Source organism: Lampetra fluviatilis, chromosome 56 (assembly GCF_964198595.1).
Source record: "Lampetra fluviatilis chromosome 56, kcLamFluv1.1, whole genome shotgun sequence".
In the NCBI taxonomy this organism is placed as follows: domain Eukaryota; kingdom Metazoa; phylum Chordata; class Hyperoartia; order Petromyzontiformes; family Petromyzontidae; genus Lampetra; species Lampetra fluviatilis.
The window spans coordinates 2,812,824-2,832,131 of NC_136330.1; the positions used below are offsets into that span (position 1 = coordinate 2,812,824).

Sequence of the window (19,308 nt, forward strand, 5' to 3'; positions counted from 1 at the left end):
AGCAGCAGGCGTCAGAGTCGGGATCGAACCCACGACCTCCTGTACACCAGGCGAGGTAGTTAACATCTCCTAGCCACCGTGATGATGATGAGAGAGAGACACACGCAAACTCCAAATATACAGCAGCAGGCGTCAGAGTCGGGATCGAGCCCACGACCTCCTGTACACCAGGCGAGGTAGTTAACATATCCTAGCCACCGTGATGATGATGAGAGAGAGACACACGCAAACTCCAAATATACAGCAGCAGGCGTCAGAGTCGGGATCGAGCCCACGACCTCCTGTACACCAGTCGAGGTAGTTAACATATCCTAGCCACCGTGATGATGATGAGAGAGAGACACACGCAAACTCCAAATATACAGCAGCAGGAATCAGAGTCGGGATCGAACCCACGACCTCCTGTACACCAGGCGAGGTAGTTAACATATCCTAGACACCGTGATGATGAGAGAGAGACACAAAAACTCCAAATATACAGCAGCAGGCGTCAGAGTCGGGATCGAACCCAAGACCTCCTGTACACCAGGCGAGGTAGTTAACATCTCCTAGACACCGTGATGATGAGAGAGAGACACGAAAACTCCAAATATACAGCAGCAGGCGTCAGAGTCGGGATCGAGCCCACGACCTCCTGTACACCAGGCGAGGTAGTTAACATCTCCTAGCCACCGCGGCGCCCACGTAGAATGCATTGCAAGCTTCCCCTTTACTGAACCCGAAGGAGGCGTGGGGATAATGTTCGCGCGTGGCAATTTGCGATGCGCAATTGCGGTGTTCCAACGCAGATTTTTTTTTTGCGCAAGAGACTCTCCGCCGCACGGAGGCTCGTGCGCTTCTGCCCCCCCCCCCCCCCCCCCAGGGGTTTGATCGGAAGGCGTTCGTGGACAGAGCTGCATGGAGATATTCTTAGGTTTTGTCGGTAAAGTCACGTAGGTAAAACATTTAAATTAATAAAAGTAAAATCAAAATGATGCTGTAAAGGTGCGTGTAAAAGGGACTGAGCCTTTTTGTTATGTAGAGATGATGCGGCTGAAATCCCTGCCAGGAAATGAGTCTTTGTTGTGTAGAATGGTTGACTGAGCCTATTGTTATGTAGAGGTGGTGCGGCTTAAATCGCCGCCAGGAAATGAGTCTTTGTTGTTTTTACTTTAATTAACTTGAACTTTTTTACCTACGTGACTTTACCGAAAAAACCTAAAAATATGAATCCTCGCAGTCACGAAAGCTTCAAATCTAGAATCTGCATGGAGATGTCGAGGCAGAGGCGCAGCCCGGCAATTCCTTGCTCGCGCCAACTGCCGGCAGAAGGAAGGGCTGCAGTGCTTAGGGAGCCCCACGAGATGGTGTTCTGGGTATACTCTTGCAATTCTAGATTTGAAGCTTTCGTGACTGCTTTTGTACTTTTACCATCTACATGGCAGAGGCTCGGTCTCATTTGCAGCATTTTGTTATGTAGGCTAGCCGTAGTCTCAAGCCGCACCTCACCATAATAAAGGCTCAGTCATTTGTTATGTAGTCTAGCCGTAGTCTCAAGCCGCACCTTACCATAATAATAAAAAGTGGGCCGTTCCTGGCTCATCCCCCCCCCTCAACCATTCTATATGCGGAGTGGTATCTCTTGTAATCTCTCATTTACTTGATACAGCTGTCATGCTGTGACGGTTCCACCTGAAGACGGAAGCTTGTGTTGCCTCCGAAACGTCGTGATTTTTTTTTTATTTTATTTTTATTTTACTTTTATTAATACTCTCGCAAGCCGCGCGGCCGACTTTGAAGAGCATCCACATTTGTATCCCACGATATGCGCGTACAACCGCAGTTGATTGGTCGACAGAGGCGATGGAGGTGGGGGGGGGGGTTATTATAATTTTTTAATGCCACGTGGACAACTTGCTGTGCTGGGAGGTCGAACCTGTGACCTTATGGATTGCAAGTCCAGTGGTGCAGCTGCCATGCCAAACGTCCAGGGAGTCTCAGGCAGAACTAGATTCTAAAGTATTTTACGAGGCAGAAAAAAAAGAGCAATTTTATCTTCACAAACTCAAATGATACAGCTAGCGCAATTTGAATTTTACATTTGCCCTGGGTATATTATTATTATCACCGCAGGCGTTACATTTTACAAGCATTCTCCTGGTTCACACCGCACGGTGTAGTCTTTGTGTAACGTGCACATCGTGGCATGCGGTGTAAAATTGACTTCACAAGACTGATTGATATCAACATGAGAAGGAGTCTGCATTCGAAGCAGCCATTCGGAGCCTACGGCGCTCTTCTTGAATGTGGGGGGGGGGGGTTGAGGCTGGCAATGTGAGCCCCCCCCATCTCGTGCTGAAATGTGGTTGATTATAGCAAAAAGCCAGCAATTTGCAAGTTTGAAATTGAAGGAAGTAACCACCCACCCACCTTTTGCACGTTGGGGGGAGGGGGGAGAGAATCACTTTGCTGTGTGCCTGACAGGGGGGGGGGGTGGCGAGCAAAGTAGCTGCCAGGAGACTCGGAGTTGAAGTTGTTGTAAGACAGAGGGAGAGAGAGAGAGATATGACACGGGGAACGAACAGGCAGAAACATGTTGAACTAAACGCGTTTCATACTCTTGGTTTTTTTTCACTTGAGTGAAGCAATGGCTGGTGAACCCGCCAGATGGTTTACAGGCAAAGGGATATTCGTCGAGACGTGATCGCTGCACGCGAGTGGGATTGCTGCGAGAGGCTGGAATTGACACACCACGATGTGACGATCATCACGACATTCGATTGTCTCATAGCTCTTGTAAAGCGCGATGTTGGTTATGCATCTGCGTGGGCATGCGGGTGGGCAGAGCTAAACGGGCAAAGCCATTCTGCCCTTAAAAAAAAACACTCGCGGACACGTCCCGATCTCTGCACATGTTTTTTTTTCTTTTCACACCTGATGATGATTGCTTGTGTTGCAATCGAAACGTCGTGAGAATTTTTATTGTTTTATAATTTTATAATTTTATTATTTCCCTTCTACGTGACTTTACCGAAAGAACCAAGAATATGAATCCCTGCAGTCACGAAAGTTTTAAATCAGAATGTGTTTTAGCTCGCTGCGGTTTAATACGGAGGCTTTCGCGACCAGATTATCCATAATCGAAGTTTCACCACGGCCCTGCGGTGTGATTTTTTAGTTGTTAAGATTTCTGGGGCAGGCGGCGGTAATTGCAATGGGAAACCCAGAGGCTGGTAGGGGGCCAAGATATCTCAGAAGAGGGGGGGGGGCGAATGGGACTGGGCACCCCGCGTCCAACCCCATGGCGTTTCCCGCACCAGGGAGCCGATGACACGTGCCAACCACCGTACCACATGCACCCCGCTGGTTGCAGGAATTGATATTCAATGTCCGTGATACGTGCGGGGGGCTTTCTGTGCCCCAGGCAGTCTCACCGGGGTGGAGGGGGGGCAGTGCCGGATTAAGCTAGTGCGGGGCTTGTAGCGTATGTTATAAAGGAGCCCTAAATAAATAAATAAACTCTTAAATATTAAAACACACAATTTTTACTTGCATAGTAAAATACTTGTATTTTTACATTTGCTATACAGCCAGCTAATACGACAAATCGCTAACCTTAAACACCCGGTCGTTCGTAAAAGTAGAAGGCGGTATAGTACTATAGTAATAGAGCAAGTGCAGAATCGCTGAAGCGGAATTGATGGCTTGAAAGCATTTAGCGCGGGGCCCTTGAAAGTGCGGGGCCCGTATAGCTAATTCATATGTAACAGCTACATATGTAATAGCTACATATGCAGCAGCTACATATGTAGCTACTGCATATGTAACTAATTCATATGTAGCTACTTGTGCTACTACGATAATCCACTGCGGGAGGGGGGTGGATGTTCCAGGGCTCCAGAAATGGAATATTGGCGTAGGTGCCAGCAGCCTGTCGCACAGCTCAGCGGTGGCGTGCCGTCACGCATTTGCACAGACTGCCCGATGGCCAGTCAGAGGCTGGCCGGTTTTGTTTCGAATTCCCACTCAACGCCTGTCCACCGCACCTCCGATGAGCGTGGTTGTCTACGTACGGTGCGAAAGAAGTTCAACATACATGCGTAGACTCACGCAGAGACCCATAGTTTATTGTGCTTCCCATGCGCCACAGGCCGTAGTAAGATGAACGAGAGGAAGGGAGACACGGGGCGAGTGGAGGAGAGTGGTGCGTTAGGGAGTCGATGAAGAGGAAGTGAGACACGGGGTGAGACAAAGACACGGGGTGAGTGGAGGAGAGTGGTGCGTTAGGGAGTCGATGAAGAGGAAGTGAGACACGAGGTGAGACAGAGACACGGGGCGAGTGGAGGAGAGTGGTGCGTTCGGGAGTCGATGAAGAGGAAGTGAGACACGGGGTGAGACAGAGACACGGAGCGAGACAGAGACACGGGGCGAGTGGAGGAGAGTGGTGCGTTAGGGAGTCGATGAAGATGAAGTGAGACACGGGGTGAGACAAAGACACGGGGCGAGTGGAGGAGAGTGGTGCGTTCGGGAGTCGATGAAGAGGAAGTGAGACACGGGGTGAGACAGAGACACGGAGCGAGACAGAGACACGGGGCGAGTGGAGGAGAGTGGTGCGTTAGGGAGTCGATGAAGAGGAAGTGAGACACGGGGTGAGACAGAGACACGGGGCGAGTGGAGGAGAGTGGTGCGTTCGGGAGTCGATGAAGAGGAAGTGAGACACGGGGTGAGACAGAGACACGGGGCGAGTGGAGGAGAGTGGTGCGTTCGGGAGTCGATGAAGAGGAAGTGAGACACGGGGTGAGACAGAGACACGGGGCGAGTGGAGGAGAGTGGTACGTTAGGGAGTCGATGAAGAGGAAGTGAGACACGGGGTGAGACAGAGACACGGGGCGAGTGGAGGAGAGTGGTGCGTTCGGGAGTCGATGAAGAGGAAGTGAGACACGGGGTGAGACAGAGACACGGGGCGAGTGGAGGTGAGCGGTGCGTTTCAAGAGCCGATGATGAGGCTCGACAACGGGTTTGGTGATGATGATGATGACGATGACAAAGAGCAGCGATGACAGCACAGGCGAGAAGACAATGCAGCGAGGGTCAGGAGGTAACCGGGTCGCATGATAATTGGACGACGGTGATGGCGCGATTCGTGGCTAGCCCTACATTGGTGAATCAAGTGGGGATTGTGAAGAGTGGGCATTTGTTGTAAATTCTATGACTTTTAATTGCGCACGAAATAACGGAACGTCGAAGAGCGCGGTCAAAATCCATCGCTGGTGCTGTACGTGCACGCTTGCTTCGAGGTCTGCGCTCCCTGCCTTCGTACAACAAGCGGTGAAGTATGATCAATTAACTCCCGACAAGGTGGGGGGGGGGGGGGGGGTAGGGGGGCGGTGTTATTTCACCGTGCAACGCAGTGGATTGACAAAATAAACGGCTGCGAGGCGAGTTCGCGTGTCCTTTGAGCACAACGCCACGACTTCGGGCATCCCACAACAAACCTGCTGTGATGTTAACTACCTCGCCTGGTCTACAGGAGGTCGTCGGTACGATCCCGACCTTGACGGGGTGGTGGTGGGGGGGGGAGTAGATGGGGGGGTTGTAGGGGGTGGAGGGTGATGGGAGCATTTATTTTGGAGAAATGGATTTTGCTGTCCTGGTCAACTTGCTAACAAGGTAGCCCAACGGCAGCCTATAACACCTGGTATGCATGGCAGTCACCCCCATCCAGGTAACTATCCAGACTCAATCCCCCCCGCCCCCCCCTCCCCCCCCATCGCTTGGCTTTCGTTATCTGATTAGACCGGCATGTTCCTGGTGATAAAGTAATACCGTACTTACAAAAAGTGTTGCATTTGACGCGAACAATTCGTATTTCACATCAAAGCCTTGCCGGCGGGCGTGTCAAGAAACGCGCTACCGGAGCCAGAGCACGTGTCCGGAGAGGTTGGCCACGTGTCCGGAGAGGTGGGTCACGTGTTCGGAGAGGTGGACCACGTGTCCGGAGAAGTTGACCACGTGTCCGGAGAAGTTGACCACGTGTCCGGAAAGGTTGGCCACGTGTTCGGACAGGTTGATCACGTGGGAGCCGCTAGCCTCCACCGCCTCAACTCCACCACCACCTCCACCAAACCTCAACCTCAACTCCATCACTCCACCTCAACGTTAACTCTCCCTCCACCACCTCAACCACCATCACCACCACCTCAACCTCAACTACCGCACCTCCACCAACCTCAACTCCACCACCTCCAGCTCGACCACCGCAACTCCACCACCTCAACTCCACCACTTCCACCTTATTGTCCTTCGCGTGCACCTCAGGTCGGCACGGTTGACTACACACGGTGCGGACAGAGGAGGTTGAACGTGCGAGTCGCTTGCCACGATGCCCGGCGTTTCGCTCCGCGTGCCAAAGCAGCTTCTTCGCTCCCTGGAAGTTTTTTTTTCTTTTTGTTGTTGCCGTCTTCTTCTTTCAGTTTAGCTCCTGGAGAGAAGCTCCTGGGAACGCGAGGTGTAAAACGTCGGACGTCGCGCCGAGCGATAGGCACAGCCCGTGAAAGCGCACGGCAGGGCTGGACCGCCCAGCAGCGGTCCATCTCCTCCACTGCATCATCCCGCCCAGGGGTAGCGGCGCGCCAGTGAATGTCTCGCATCGCCACTGCCCGCCCCGCGCCCCCTTTAACGCAGGAGGAAGAGTAAAACGACACGGACTCTCTCCCTCTCCCTGTCTCTCTCTCTCACGCGAGGCCCTCTCATCGTGGACAACAGCAGACCTCGACATTGGCGGCATCGATCTCGTGAAACGCGTTCGTTGCTTTTGGCTATAGCCATCGAACTTCACGGCTCAGCCATCGGACACGTGCGGCGGTGGTCGGCGCGTCGCGGGGCGCTTTCAGATGCGCTTCTGTGGCCGTCTGGAACGCTCTCTTCATTCCGATATTAAATTTTAAAAAAAGCCGAAAGCTGGGCACTTTTAAATCGTCTAGATTGACAAACTCATTGTCTTTAGAACTACTTTTTGTGTTTAGTTTGTTGTCCTTACCACGCACCTCTGATGAGCGCGGTTTGCTACGTGCGGTGCGAAAGAAGTTCAATAAAAAATACAAATATCCCCCATATAGCCTTAGCAGACTGTTGGGGCAAGTGCTGTTGGCGAGCACCTGTGAAGGCTGGAACGGCACACATGGGGGTGGGTGGCCAGCACCACGCCCGACCGCCTTTGTCTCCCCAGTGGCGATGTTTACACATCGCACCAGGTATTGATTTGAGGCTGAGTCGACCTAAGGCAGGCCCAGGACCGGTTAAAATAATCGTCGTGAACGGGAATCGAACTCGGCTCGCCTTGTTCGTAGCGCAGAGTAGCGCTAACCGCTACACCACCGCTCTCCAACGAGTACCACCCCTCCCACCCCCCCAAACACACAGACACACACACAGACAGAGACACACACACTGACACACAGACAGACACACTGACAGACACAATCGACTCAGCTGACGCGCAAGAGTGCACGAACGAGGGAACGCCGCAAGCCGCGTGCACGCGCGTTGCTCGCCTCGCTCACCAGCGTGAAGGGCGTGTTGAGGGTGGTGATCATGATGTCGGCGATTGCGAGGTTCACGATGAACATGCTGGTCGCCGACTGCATCCGCTTGTTCTTGATCACCACGTGGCACACGAGCGCGTTGCCGAACAGCGAGATGACGATGATCACCGAGTAGGCGACGATGAGCAGCGCCTTGACGGTGCCGTCCTGTCGCACGGAGCTCGCGGCCAGACCCTTAAGTTTCTCAATCGAGAAGTCCGCTGCTGCTGCTGCTGCGGCGACTGCGATTTCGCCTGTGCCGTTGTTGCTGTCGACAGAGGCCGAGGGGTCGGACGGGCCGAAGTTGGCGCCCGTGGTCAGGGCGGCGTGGGGGGACACGGAGCCGACGCCGCCGACGGAGAACTTGGCGACGAGAGACGCGTTCCCATCGCCGCCCGCGGCAGTGCCGAGCCATGCGTGCCGCGTGTGGTAGGGCAGAGCGTGCCACAGACTGTGGAGGAATTCCACCATGGCTGGTGAAAGGGCACGACCCCGCGGGCTGGTTGCGTGTGCGTGGTGGTGGTTGTTGTTGAGATTGAAGAGGGTTGTTGTTGTTGTTTGTTTGTTAGGAACGACCGCAGACGGACAGAGTGAGGCTGGGTGGTGGGGGTTGACAACGGGCAGACTGAGAGGCAGATGACGACAGGGGAGACACGCGCAGAGAGACAGGGCAGCGAAGGGAAGATGAGCAGGCCTCGTGGAAGGTGGTTACACGATCATGGGTTCAAAGGAGAAGAGGGGTAATCAAAAGAACGAATCAAAGACATGCAGTTCCCAGGTTATCGGTTTGATTGGGAATCAATTAATTCCGATGCTCTTTATCAATTCCCTGCACTCTCAATGAATGTATTAATTGATGCAATGGAGGACATGCATATGTATGCCCTGGGTAATGAGGAGTGGGAGATACATTGTACGAAAAAGGTATGAATATAGTTATTGAAGCCTGCTCTTCAAAAAGCCTTTTCGCATCAAAATAAAAAAAAATGCGACTGGATCAAGCGACAAACGGCCAATTATAAATGTGCAGTCAGAGTGACAGCGGCCGAAATAAGCTTTTAATCACAGTCAGAGAAAGATGCTGGTGACGCCCATCGATGTACAAAGACACAAACACGTCAAGACAAGAAACGTACAGACGCTGAGAGTATATACAGGACACAGAGACACGTAGGCAGACACGGAGACACAAACACACACACATACATACAACACGAATCCCGATGAAACAGCGAGAGGCACGGGGGAAAGATCGACAGAGAAAATGAAACAACACGCAGAGACACGGTCACACGTTAACACCAGCGCTGCTGAGACACGGATGGAGGGACGAAGCCCGCCCCCCTCCCCCCCCCAAGAGCTATCAGATCGACACGAATGCAGCAACACAAACACGCGCGCGCGCGCATATGCATGCGCCGTATGGACTCAGACACACACACACAGACACACAGACGGCACAGAGAGAGAGAGAGAAGAGAGAAATCCAGACGCGGAGCCGCGCTGCGAGCGGGGCTATATAGCCGCAGCGCGTCACCTTGGAGGCTGCGTGAGCCCCCCTCCCCCCCACGGATGGTCAGCACGATGGACGCCTTTAATTGGAACGGCACCGAATTACGCGCAACGGCGGAACGGGGCCGCGCAAGCAACGATCGATCCGGTGGCTTCCTCGAGAGAAGCGGTACACCTCGAGAAGGCTACCCCCCCCCCCTCCACCCCCCACTTCTCTCCAAACACCCCCCCCCCGAGCGAAAGATGAGCGCCAAACCAGAACACAATAAACATGTAGCGCTCGTCAAAGCGAGCGGGAGCGCAAGAGGAACTTTGCGCAATACGGACACGGCCGATGTGAGGAGGATGCTGATGATGCTGATGCTGATGCACGCTACGCTGGTACAGGGGACGCTGTGAACACAGCGCCGCTAGACTGCACGCTCTCTGCGCATTGCATGGAGGTGCTACGAGAGTGGGAGAGAGGGAGGAGGGTGAGACGGAGGAGAGAGAGAGAGAAAAGGGGTTGGGGGGGGGGGTGAAGGATTGCAGTTGGCTTTTATATCCAAATGTGGCCGGGGTGCTGAGAATGGGTGGGGCCGTTGGGGGTGCTACAGCGAGCGGACCACGTTGCAACGACGATTCTTGTGAGCGTTGCCACTCGGTACGGGCACGCGAATGCATGCGTCGCCTCCGCGTGTAAATACTCTGTACAATGACGCATTGGGGGGGGGGGGGCGTGGTAGCGTGGTGTAGTTAGCGCACTGATGCCACGGACCTGGCGAGACGGGTTTGATTCAACAACACCAGCGATAACGTTAATATGAACCGGTCCTTGGGCCTCCCCTAAGTCGACTCAGCCTCAAACGAGTGCGGTGTGTAAAATAGTCGTCACCAGGGAGACAAAGGTGGCCCGTGCGTGGCGGCGGGCATCCCGCTGTCGTGCTGTGACGGTTCCACCTGAAGACGGAAGCTTGTGTTGCCTCCGAAACGTCGTGAGTTTTATTTTATTTTTATTTTACTTTTATTAATTTAAAATTTTTACCTACGTGACTTTACCGAAAAAACCTAAGAATATGAATCTCACCCCCCCCTCGTGCCGGCCTTCATAGGTGCTCGCTAACAATATTTTGCCCCAACGGTGCGTTAAGTCTATAAGGGGGCATCTTTGTACGCAATGGCATTGGGGAGCGGTGGTGTAGTGGTGAGATGGCTGAGCTACGACCCCACCCACCGCAGGCGATCCCGGTTCAATTCCCGCACACGGGCCAACATTGGTGACGACAATAATCTAACGCCGGTCCCGTGTCTCCCCCTAGGTCAGCTCAGCCTAAAAACGAATACCCCGGTGGTGGTGTTGTTGTAAGAGCATCAGCATTGGAGAGACAAAGGTGGCCGGGCTTGCTGCTGACTACACCACCCGTCTTCGTGCTCCCTTACAGCACTGGCAGCAACAGTGAGGAGGAGAGAAGTCTCTTAGTCAGCGTGATGATCGTAGTCCGTCCTAGTTGGTGAATGTTGCGCATTTAAAAAAAACAGCAGCAGCAGCTCTTTCAATTGCAATCATCCAAATCGGCCTTTGTCAATTAACTGCTGGACCTCCGCTCTCTCTCTGTCTCTGCACACCAAGTGATTACATCGTTCCATCTCCACGGTGTCTGAATTGTGGCTGCCCCTCCACTCACCGTCTGTCTCGGCAAGCAGAGGCCCTCATCCTCGTCGTCGTCATCATCATCCCGATTCAAGAGCCCAATGGCTCACATGGCTATACCGAATAAATGTACTTGAAATGAATGAACTTGAAATCCCTTGCTGGGCGATGTGTCCACGAGCCAAACGGTTGCGTCTTCGGGCTCGTGGTTTGCCGCCTCTCATCCCACCCCTCCACGCTCATCTCGTGCGCTTTCCATATTTGGCATTCCCTTGTCATTCAGACGGAAGCGATCCGTACATCGGAACCTCTCGTTTAGACAACGCGCACGTCGATATGTAAATATATAACTGCATTAGATGTTGCTAATCGTTGTCAATTTCAATTTTCCAAAAGCACTCAAACCCAGCTCTCATCCCGCCTCTTTATTCGTATTTATTTTTGTTATTTTATCCCAATCTGCCAATCAATAACTGTCCTAGTTTCACCCCGCACGCACACACACGGTATCTGTATTGTAATAGGTTACACCACAAGCCACATGCGGTCATCTCCTTTTGCGCTGTTGCCGCTAAAGCAAGGCCGTAGCCACGGAGTCAACATTGGGGGGGACCAAATCTTCTAGGCAGAGGTGGGACAAAGTCATTGTTATGCAAGTCCAAGTCGAGTCGCAAGTCATCAAATTCATGACTCGAGTCTGACTCGAGTCCAAGTCACATGACTCGAGTCCACATCTCATAGGTGGGACAAAGTCATTGTTATGCAAGTCCAAGTCGAGTCGCAAGTCATCAAATTCATGACTCGAGTCTGACTCGAGTCCAAGTCACATGACTCGAGTCCACACCTCTGCTTCTAGGGGGTCTGGGGGTCCCCCCCCCCCAAGAAAAAAAACTCAAAATTTTAAAATAATTTCCTACCATTTCCTGCCTAAAATAAAAAAAATCACTAACACATAAGATGGACTTTTTATTTATTTTTAACAATAATGTCTAATAGTGTATTGCATTACATTGCTCTGTTTCTTCCTTTTTTTACCTTTTCTTGTTTCATTGTATGTAATGGCAGAGATTAGGGATTTATAAAGTACAACCATAACCACAATCACATAAACAGAAATCTATTTTATAGCAATATATTGGGGGGGGGGGGGGACATTTTGAGGATATTTGAATATTGGGGGGGAATGTGCCCCCCCCAATTTATATGATAATTACGGCCTTGCGCTAAAGCCACGTGGCACGGACGGTTGTACTTAGACCTCGGTGTCCTGCCCACGGCACCACCTGCAGCAGCAAATTGGTCTCTCTGCGAGCTGAGTTGATGGTGTGTGCGTGTTGTTAGGGAGGGTGATACTCGTTGCGGAGCGGTAGTGTAGCGGTTAGCGCGCCGCGCTACGAACCCAGTTCGATTCCCGCTCACGGCCAACACCAGTGACGATTATCTGAACCGGTACTGGGCTTCCCCTAGGTCGACTCAGCCTCCAATGAATACCCGGTGCGGTGTGGGGGAGAGAAAGGCGGCCGGGCGTGGTGCTGGCCACCCACCCCCTCGTGTGCCGTTCCGGCCTTCACAGGTGCCGCTCGCTAAGACCGCTTGCCCCAACAGTCTGTTACAGGCTACACACCGGGGGGATCTTTGTCTTTTGCGTTATTCGTGGGAGGTCGGAGAAAGGAGTTGAAAGCCGCTGCGTGTGGAGGCTGCGTGGACGTCGTGAGAGTTGGTGCGCATCGTGCGTGTGCGTGGTTGTGTGTGACTTTACCGAAAGAACCAAGAAGATGAACCACTATACTGTATATATAAAAACAATTGTTATCGCATGATTGAGCCACTCTTTAATTTAATAGCTAACGTGCCTGATTGTGTTACCTGACGTGTGCGGTAATTACGGACTGATTAATCGACGTCTCGCTAATACGCGCAGAGGTGAACGCGCTGTCCTCGCTGCGGTCCGTAGCGAGCGCGCGTTTTTGACAGGATCCTGCAAAAATGTGACACGCGGTAAAGTGAACTAAGTGTCGCCGCTGCTGCTGCTGTTGATGTTGTTGTTCTACTTACTGTGCAAGTAACTTCCGGCATCGCTCGCGTGTGAAATTGTTGCCGAGTCAGCTGGAATGAGATTGGTTCTTTACCGTCATTAAAAATCACTCAATTATGGCCGGGGGCGTGGGGGGGTGGGGTGGGGGGCGGGGGGTGGAGGTAGGGGATGGGGGCGGGGGGGTTTTGGGGTAGGGGGTGGGGGCGTGGGGGGATGGGGTCAGGGGGGTACGGGGTAGGGGGTAGGGGGATGGGGCGGGGGGTTTTGTGGGCGGGGTGATGGGGGTGGGGGCGTGGGGAGATGGAGGGGGGTGGGGTGGGGGCGGGGGTGATGGAGGCAGGGGGGGGGGGTGATGTGTGTGGGTGGGGCCGTGGTGGGTGGATGCTTTTGCTATTAGCTCCCTCCCGCCCCCAGTTTGAAATTACTCATTTGAGGCTGAGTCGACCTAGGGGGAGGCCCGAGTCACCGCCAACGGTGTCGTTGGCCGTGATCGGGAGTCGAACTCGGCTCACCCGTGTTCGCACGTGCGCCGACTCTAACTCCCTCCACGAGGCGCTCCCCATGTTGCAGTAGAGTTGACAGCGAATACTAATTATTATATCAACACGAGGAGGCGTCATGACATACAAAACCATCATCCCCTCGGTGCCCCCCGTCAGGACGGCCTCAAGAAAGCCCTGGAACGCGATTGAAATTCCGTGGCATATCACGTGGGTGAACAATCGGTGAAAACGCGAAATGCTTTTTTTCGTGTGTGTGTGTGTTCATCACATTTCACAACAACAACAACCCCGATTAATATAATCCCGTCCCCTCTTTGCAGATGTTTCGCAAAAACCCTGTTGCTCGCGTGGCGAAATGCAAAATGGGGAGAGAGAGGGGGAGGGTGGTGGTTAAAATAAATAGCGAGTGAGATGAAATTCGTGGTAAAATTTTGCGTTTCAAAAAGGAAACAGGCAGCGTGACCCAAGCTCCTGAAGCAGTTCGGAGAATTATGGATGCCTCTCATGGCCATGCATCATCAGAGCAATTCGATTCAACCGCTGCGTGTTTATTTTTCAGAAATTATGTTGTGTGTGTATGTCTTTAGTCTGTTGTCCTTTTCCCCCGCACCGTTTGGCTTACGTACGGTGCGAAAGAAGTCCAACGTGAAAACCAGGGACGTGCGGGCAGGGGAGGCAGGGGAGGCAGACCCTCACATGTCATACTCCAATGAAAATAGCTGTTACGAAAAGTTACAAAAGAATAATCAAACAAAATAAATATTAATATTTTTCCACTGATCTGTATTATAAATGTCATTTCTGTGCGATTCCAATCATTTTTATAGTCAAAATCGCCACATTTGCGGAGGAAGAGACGAGAGGTGAGGCAGCGACGAGCTCAGCCTTTCCTTAGAGCCTAGTCTCACATGGGTTGGACCAGATGACGCCAAAAGGCGCAAGTATTGTGGTCTATGCAAACATGACTCCTCGTAAAAAAAGGTGTCAGTTTTGTTGCCAGATAAAAGGGTAAAAAAACTATTATCAGCTCAGTTGTCCTTATCTGCTAAAATAAATAAATACATGTTCAGTTTTATAGTTTAGTTTGAAGGCCACCCAAATCCATGCCATGTAGGTCATGGAGGTTGTTTGACCATACTTCACCATTCCAGTCAATGCAGGTTGGTGAATGGCAATAGGACAGAGGCTCAGTTCTGATACGGCCTGTCCACCACTGGCGTTAGCCCGTGGCCAGGAATGAAACTCGGGTCACGGAGTTCACGGCGCTTCGAGCAAAACCACAGGGCATATCCCGCGACGACTATTCTTAGTTTACCAATGTAAGGCCCCACTGAGCTACATCGCCCTATTTCAGGAGCGACGTGGCTATCGCAAATGACTGCTCATCTCCGTGGCTTATCGTGTGGAAATCTATAGCCGCCCCGAAAACTCGAAACGCGCCATGTTGATTCTAAGTGTGGAGGAGGTAAAAAAATAAAAGTTGGAGGAACCGGGAACGCGACCACGGGGAGAACATATCGGCTACGTACGGTGCGAAAGAAGTTCAACATACATACATCATGGGGGTAGAAACTCCTCTAAACTGATTCTAGATTTGAAACTCACTTGATACAGCAAATCTGGCTGTGACGGTCCCACCTGATGATGAAGACTTGTGTTGCCTCCGAAACGTCGTGATTTTTTTTTAATTAATTTTAATTTAATTTTTTACCTACGAGACTTTACCGAAAAAACTAAGAGTATGAATCCTCTACACTGCTCCTACTTCCCCATCAACTTTTGATTGCCTTGTGCAACTCTTGCAGCCGTCTTTTTTCACTGCCTTCTGGTAGAAATGCCACCGCAGATCCCAGCTGCTCCTCCAGCTGCCAGCTGTGCCCCATGTGCACTTACAGTCGAGTTATGTTATCGTTTCCCCAGCTCTGTAGGAATCTCCGTCTTTATGAAGATTACTTTTCCTCTCCTGCTCCGCTGCTCACCGAGCCTTGTAGCCACATCTCTAATAGAAAGTCAAAAGGCAAGCCATTGCGAAACCTCAATCATCTCCACTTCTTCTGAAAGCTGTTCACCGCTTCAGTATTACAAATTGGCCTTAAGCCGATGTTCTCTGAAGGTGTGTTAAAGGATTATTGCGAGTTTCTTAAATCCAATATCTCACCGCGTCTGTCCACTCAACTGGACAGTATGCGGCGGGACTAACAGATGAACAGCGTCTTACAAATGGGCATTATTACTTTCTCATGGTTACGCCCAAAGTTAATCGATTGACAGGTCATGTCTGGAGGAGTCAAACGTTCTCCAACGTCTTCCGAGACGTAGAACAGTGGGCCAAAATTACGTCCTTCTACCAGGCAGTGGCACGAGCGATGCATTTCAGGGCTGCACCTTTACCTTTTATATACTGGCAGAGGTTGTGACCTGTGAGGCCAGGCTATTGTTACTGTGAAAAAGTGTTTTGTAGCTCATCGGATTCCGCTAGTGTAAATACATCTGATCCTGAGAGTCTCCGTCTGAAGGCGTGTCTCCTCGTCTGACTCTGACTAACGTGTGTAATGACAGTCGAGACCAAAAGGCGCTGTGTGAGTGGACTAGTGGCCACGGGAGGTAATGACAGGGGAGTCAGTTGTGAGTGTGAAGGGACTGGTGGCCACGGGAGGTAATGACAGGGGAGTCAGTTATGAGTGCAAAGGGACTGGTGGCCACGGGAGGTAATGACAGGGGAGTCAGTTGTGAGTGCGAAGGGACTGGTGGCCACGGGCGGTAATGACAGGGGAGTCAGTTGTGAGTGCGAAGGGACTAGTGGCCACGGGAGGTCATGACAGGGGAGTCAGTTGTGAGTGTGAAGGGACTGGTGGCCACGGGCGGTAATGACAGGGGAGTCAGTTGTGAGTGCGAAGGGACTAGTGGCCACGGGAGGTCATGACAGGGGAGTCAGTTGTGAGTGTGAAGGGACTGGTGGCCACGGGAGGTAATGACGGGGGTATCAGTTGTGAGTGGCAGTGGTCTGGTGGCTACGGGAATGATCAAGAAGGGAGCGAGAATCCAGTGTCAGCCAGAATGATCGAGAAGGGGGGCGTGGGCTCGTGTTGGTATAAAAGGGAGAGATGCGCGGGAGACTCAGGGCTGATGCAGTGGGGTCTCCACATGGTATCAAGTGAAGGTGTCTTCAATAAAGTTCCATCTCAAGACAAGTGTGTCAAGTCGTCATTGCAGATGTATCGTATTATTTTCGTCACGAATCCTCAGATGTGCTCCATTTATATGCAAGGCTTGGTTACACGTAGAGGCGGGGCGGCGGGGGGCGGGTGGGAAATCACAGTTGGTAAAATGATAATGACGCTAGTATACCCATGAAAAGTTCACCGAGTCTCACTTTCAAGAGGGCACTGTCGTGTTTTTTTGCAGTGGGTGGCTATGATTGCTGCCGTGTGCAATCCTGATTTGAGTGATTCGTTTCATCCACTCAAACTTGTAAGCAATCTTTTTGTTTTACACTTTTTAAATAGCGGCGCCCCAGTGGCTAGGAGATGTTAACTACCTCGCCTGGTATGCAGGAGGTCGTGGGTTCGATCCCGATCCTGACGCCATGGTGGCTAGGAGATGTTAACTACCTCGCCTGGTATACAGGAGGTCGTGGGTTCGATCCCGACCCTGACGCCACGTTAGCTATGAGATGTTAACTACCTCGCCTGGTATGCAGGAGGTCGTGGGTTCGATCTCAACCCTGACGCCTCGGTGGCTATGAGATGTTAACTACCTCGCCTGGTATCCAGAAGGTCGTGGGTTCGATCCCGACCCTGACACCTTCTGTATATTTAGACTTTGCATCTCTCTCTCCACCCGTGGTCGCGTGGATTTTTCTCCACGTCCTCCGGTATTGCCCTCCGTATTTAGAATCAACATCACGTATTTGGCTGCTATACATTTCCACGTGATAAGCCACTTGGTTGAGCTATCATTTGTTGCCAGGTCGCTTCTGAAAAAAGAGCAACATAGGTCAGTGGGCCTTACCTGGTAAAACATTTTTTTTGTGATAGTTAGTTACCATGACAGCTGCCCCCAACAAGCCTGCCTACCAAAGGCTGGAAACCCCCTGAAAGCCACGCCCACAGGAAGTCAGTGATGTCGTCAGCACTCGGGCCGCCTGTTTCAGTTTCATGTATTAGGTATAGCCCTGTAAGCCATTCGTCTCTTGAATCTGGTGCAACCGCAACAAACAAAAAACAAAAACATGAAGAAGAAAACATATTAAAGTGACTATGTGCAAACAGAAAAGTTCAGGAAAAAACTGCAAAGTCTTCCAGAAAAAAAGCACCGTACACCAACGCTGTGCAAAAATCCCAGTGGAATGCAAGTCAAACAACAACAACCACAAGACAACTTAGATTAAAGCCATCATTCTAACACTGTACCACAACAAACAAACATGGCCCAACCAAATAACGTTTTCGAAATCACCAAATAAAGCCATAAGCAATGTAACAGTGATCATAGGAACTGTGACCGAAATTTCACAATCCCTGGCATAAGTCTGCGAGACGCGAGACTCTCCTTGGACGAAACCTCTCACTCGTGAATTTACTTGGGCCGCCTGTCAGAGACGACCGGCCAATTTCCCTCGCACCGTTCCTGTTGATATTGCAAACGATCCCTTGACATTGTGTACATACCAAAGGGTGCGGGCCTGCATGGCATTCACATTGCACTCTTCCGGAACCTGCAAATACGTGGGGCGTCTTCGTTGCGCTACACACACTATCTCTCTCTCTCGCTCTCTGGATTTCTCGGAAAGTCTCCCCTGAAATGAAGGATCCTTCTGCGATGTCCGGACAGACCCCTTCGCGATCCAGGTGAAAACCTAATCAAGTCAACTCTCACAGAGGCGCTCAATCCCGAGTCTCACGCCTACAGCTGTGGCCGCTGCGGTGGCTAGGAGATGTTAACTACCTCGCCTGGTGTGCAGGAGGGCGTCGGTTCGATCCCGACCCTGACGCCTGCTGTTGTATATTTGGAGTTTGCGTGTCTCTCTCTCCCCGTGGTCGCGTGGATTTTTCTCCGGGTCCTCCGGGTTTTCCCTCCACATTTAGAATCAACATCGCGCGTTTAGAGTATTTGGCTCTTAGATATTTCTACGTGACAAGCCACTTCGTTGAGCAATCATCTGTGGCCAGGTGGCTTCTGCAAAAAAGCTACATAGCTCAGAGGGCCTTACCAGCTAAAATAAAATAAAACGTTTAGTTTAGCCGCAGCAGTCCACGTGACCTGCATAAATACCAAAAGAGAATCAACACATTCTTCAATAACACTGCGATCCTAAAGGAGAAAAGAAAATGACATAATAGGCGACGTTTCGGGCACATGGCCCTTCTTCATAGCAGAAGGGCGGTGTGTCATCGACAGATGTTGCTGTTGGATTGTGCGCGATGGTGGCTCATCAAAGCGCTCATCGAGACTCAACGATTATCGGGCGAGACGTGTTCCACTTGTAAGACGACACATTTCCCAAGAAAACGCGAGCAGCAAACACATTTGCAGGGATCGTCTGTCACCCACCGCGTCCCATCGTGCTGGCAAAGTGCAATGCAGCGAGTGCGGGGAAGGGTGCTGGAGAATCGATTGCGAAACGGAGTTTGGTCATGTGCGGGGGCAGCACCAAAAATATACGATTGGATTTTTTTTTTTGGCGTGAATCAATTTTATACGGAGGCTTTCACCACCCAAACACTGTACAATCATTCTTAAATCGTTTCGTTGTTGGGGGTGGGGGACAGGTTAGGTCTTGTGGGTATAATGTGTACACGTCTAACTAAAGCCCTCCACCACCCGACAGAGCCAACACAAATCACTTTTTGTCACGTGAGCGAATTGTCAACTAGTTTGATTTATCAGCAAAAAACGGAGCGTTTCACAGCAAGCAAAGTTCTGACCCGTTTTTTTTTTATCGAGGTGTGTACAATTTGAAACTGTTTGCTCCATCAATTCGGGTAACAAAAAAAACGAAGACAAAGATCTCCCCCCCCCCCCCCCCGATAGCCTTACCAGACCGTTGAGGAAAGTTCTCTCAGC

At 51.5% G+C, this 19,308-nt stretch overlaps 2 protein-coding genes across 3 annotated transcripts in view; one reads left to right on the forward strand and one right to left on the reverse strand.

The window, feature by feature from the left end:
• The window catches only part of GPR83 (G protein-coupled receptor 83), a 51,732-nt gene extending 42,470 nt beyond the window's left edge, over positions 1-9,262 (reverse strand). For both annotated transcript variants that reach the window (XM_078880100.1, XM_078880101.1), the window contains exon 1: positions 7,542-9,262. In XM_078880100.1, coding sequence (XP_078736226.1) covers positions 7,542-8,033 — 492 coding nt within the window. In that variant the 5' untranslated portion in view covers positions 8,034-9,262. The remainder of the gene's footprint in view (positions 1-7,541) is intronic.
• Positions 9,263-9,661: 399 nt separating this feature from the next.
• The window catches only part of LOC144950078 (high-affinity choline transporter 1-like), a 140,885-nt gene continuing 131,238 nt past the window's right edge, over positions 9,662-19,308 (forward strand). The window contains exon 1 of the mRNA XM_078880091.1: positions 9,662-10,048. The gene's annotated coding sequence lies outside the window, so the exon portion shown is untranslated. The remainder of the gene's footprint in view (positions 10,049-19,308) is intronic.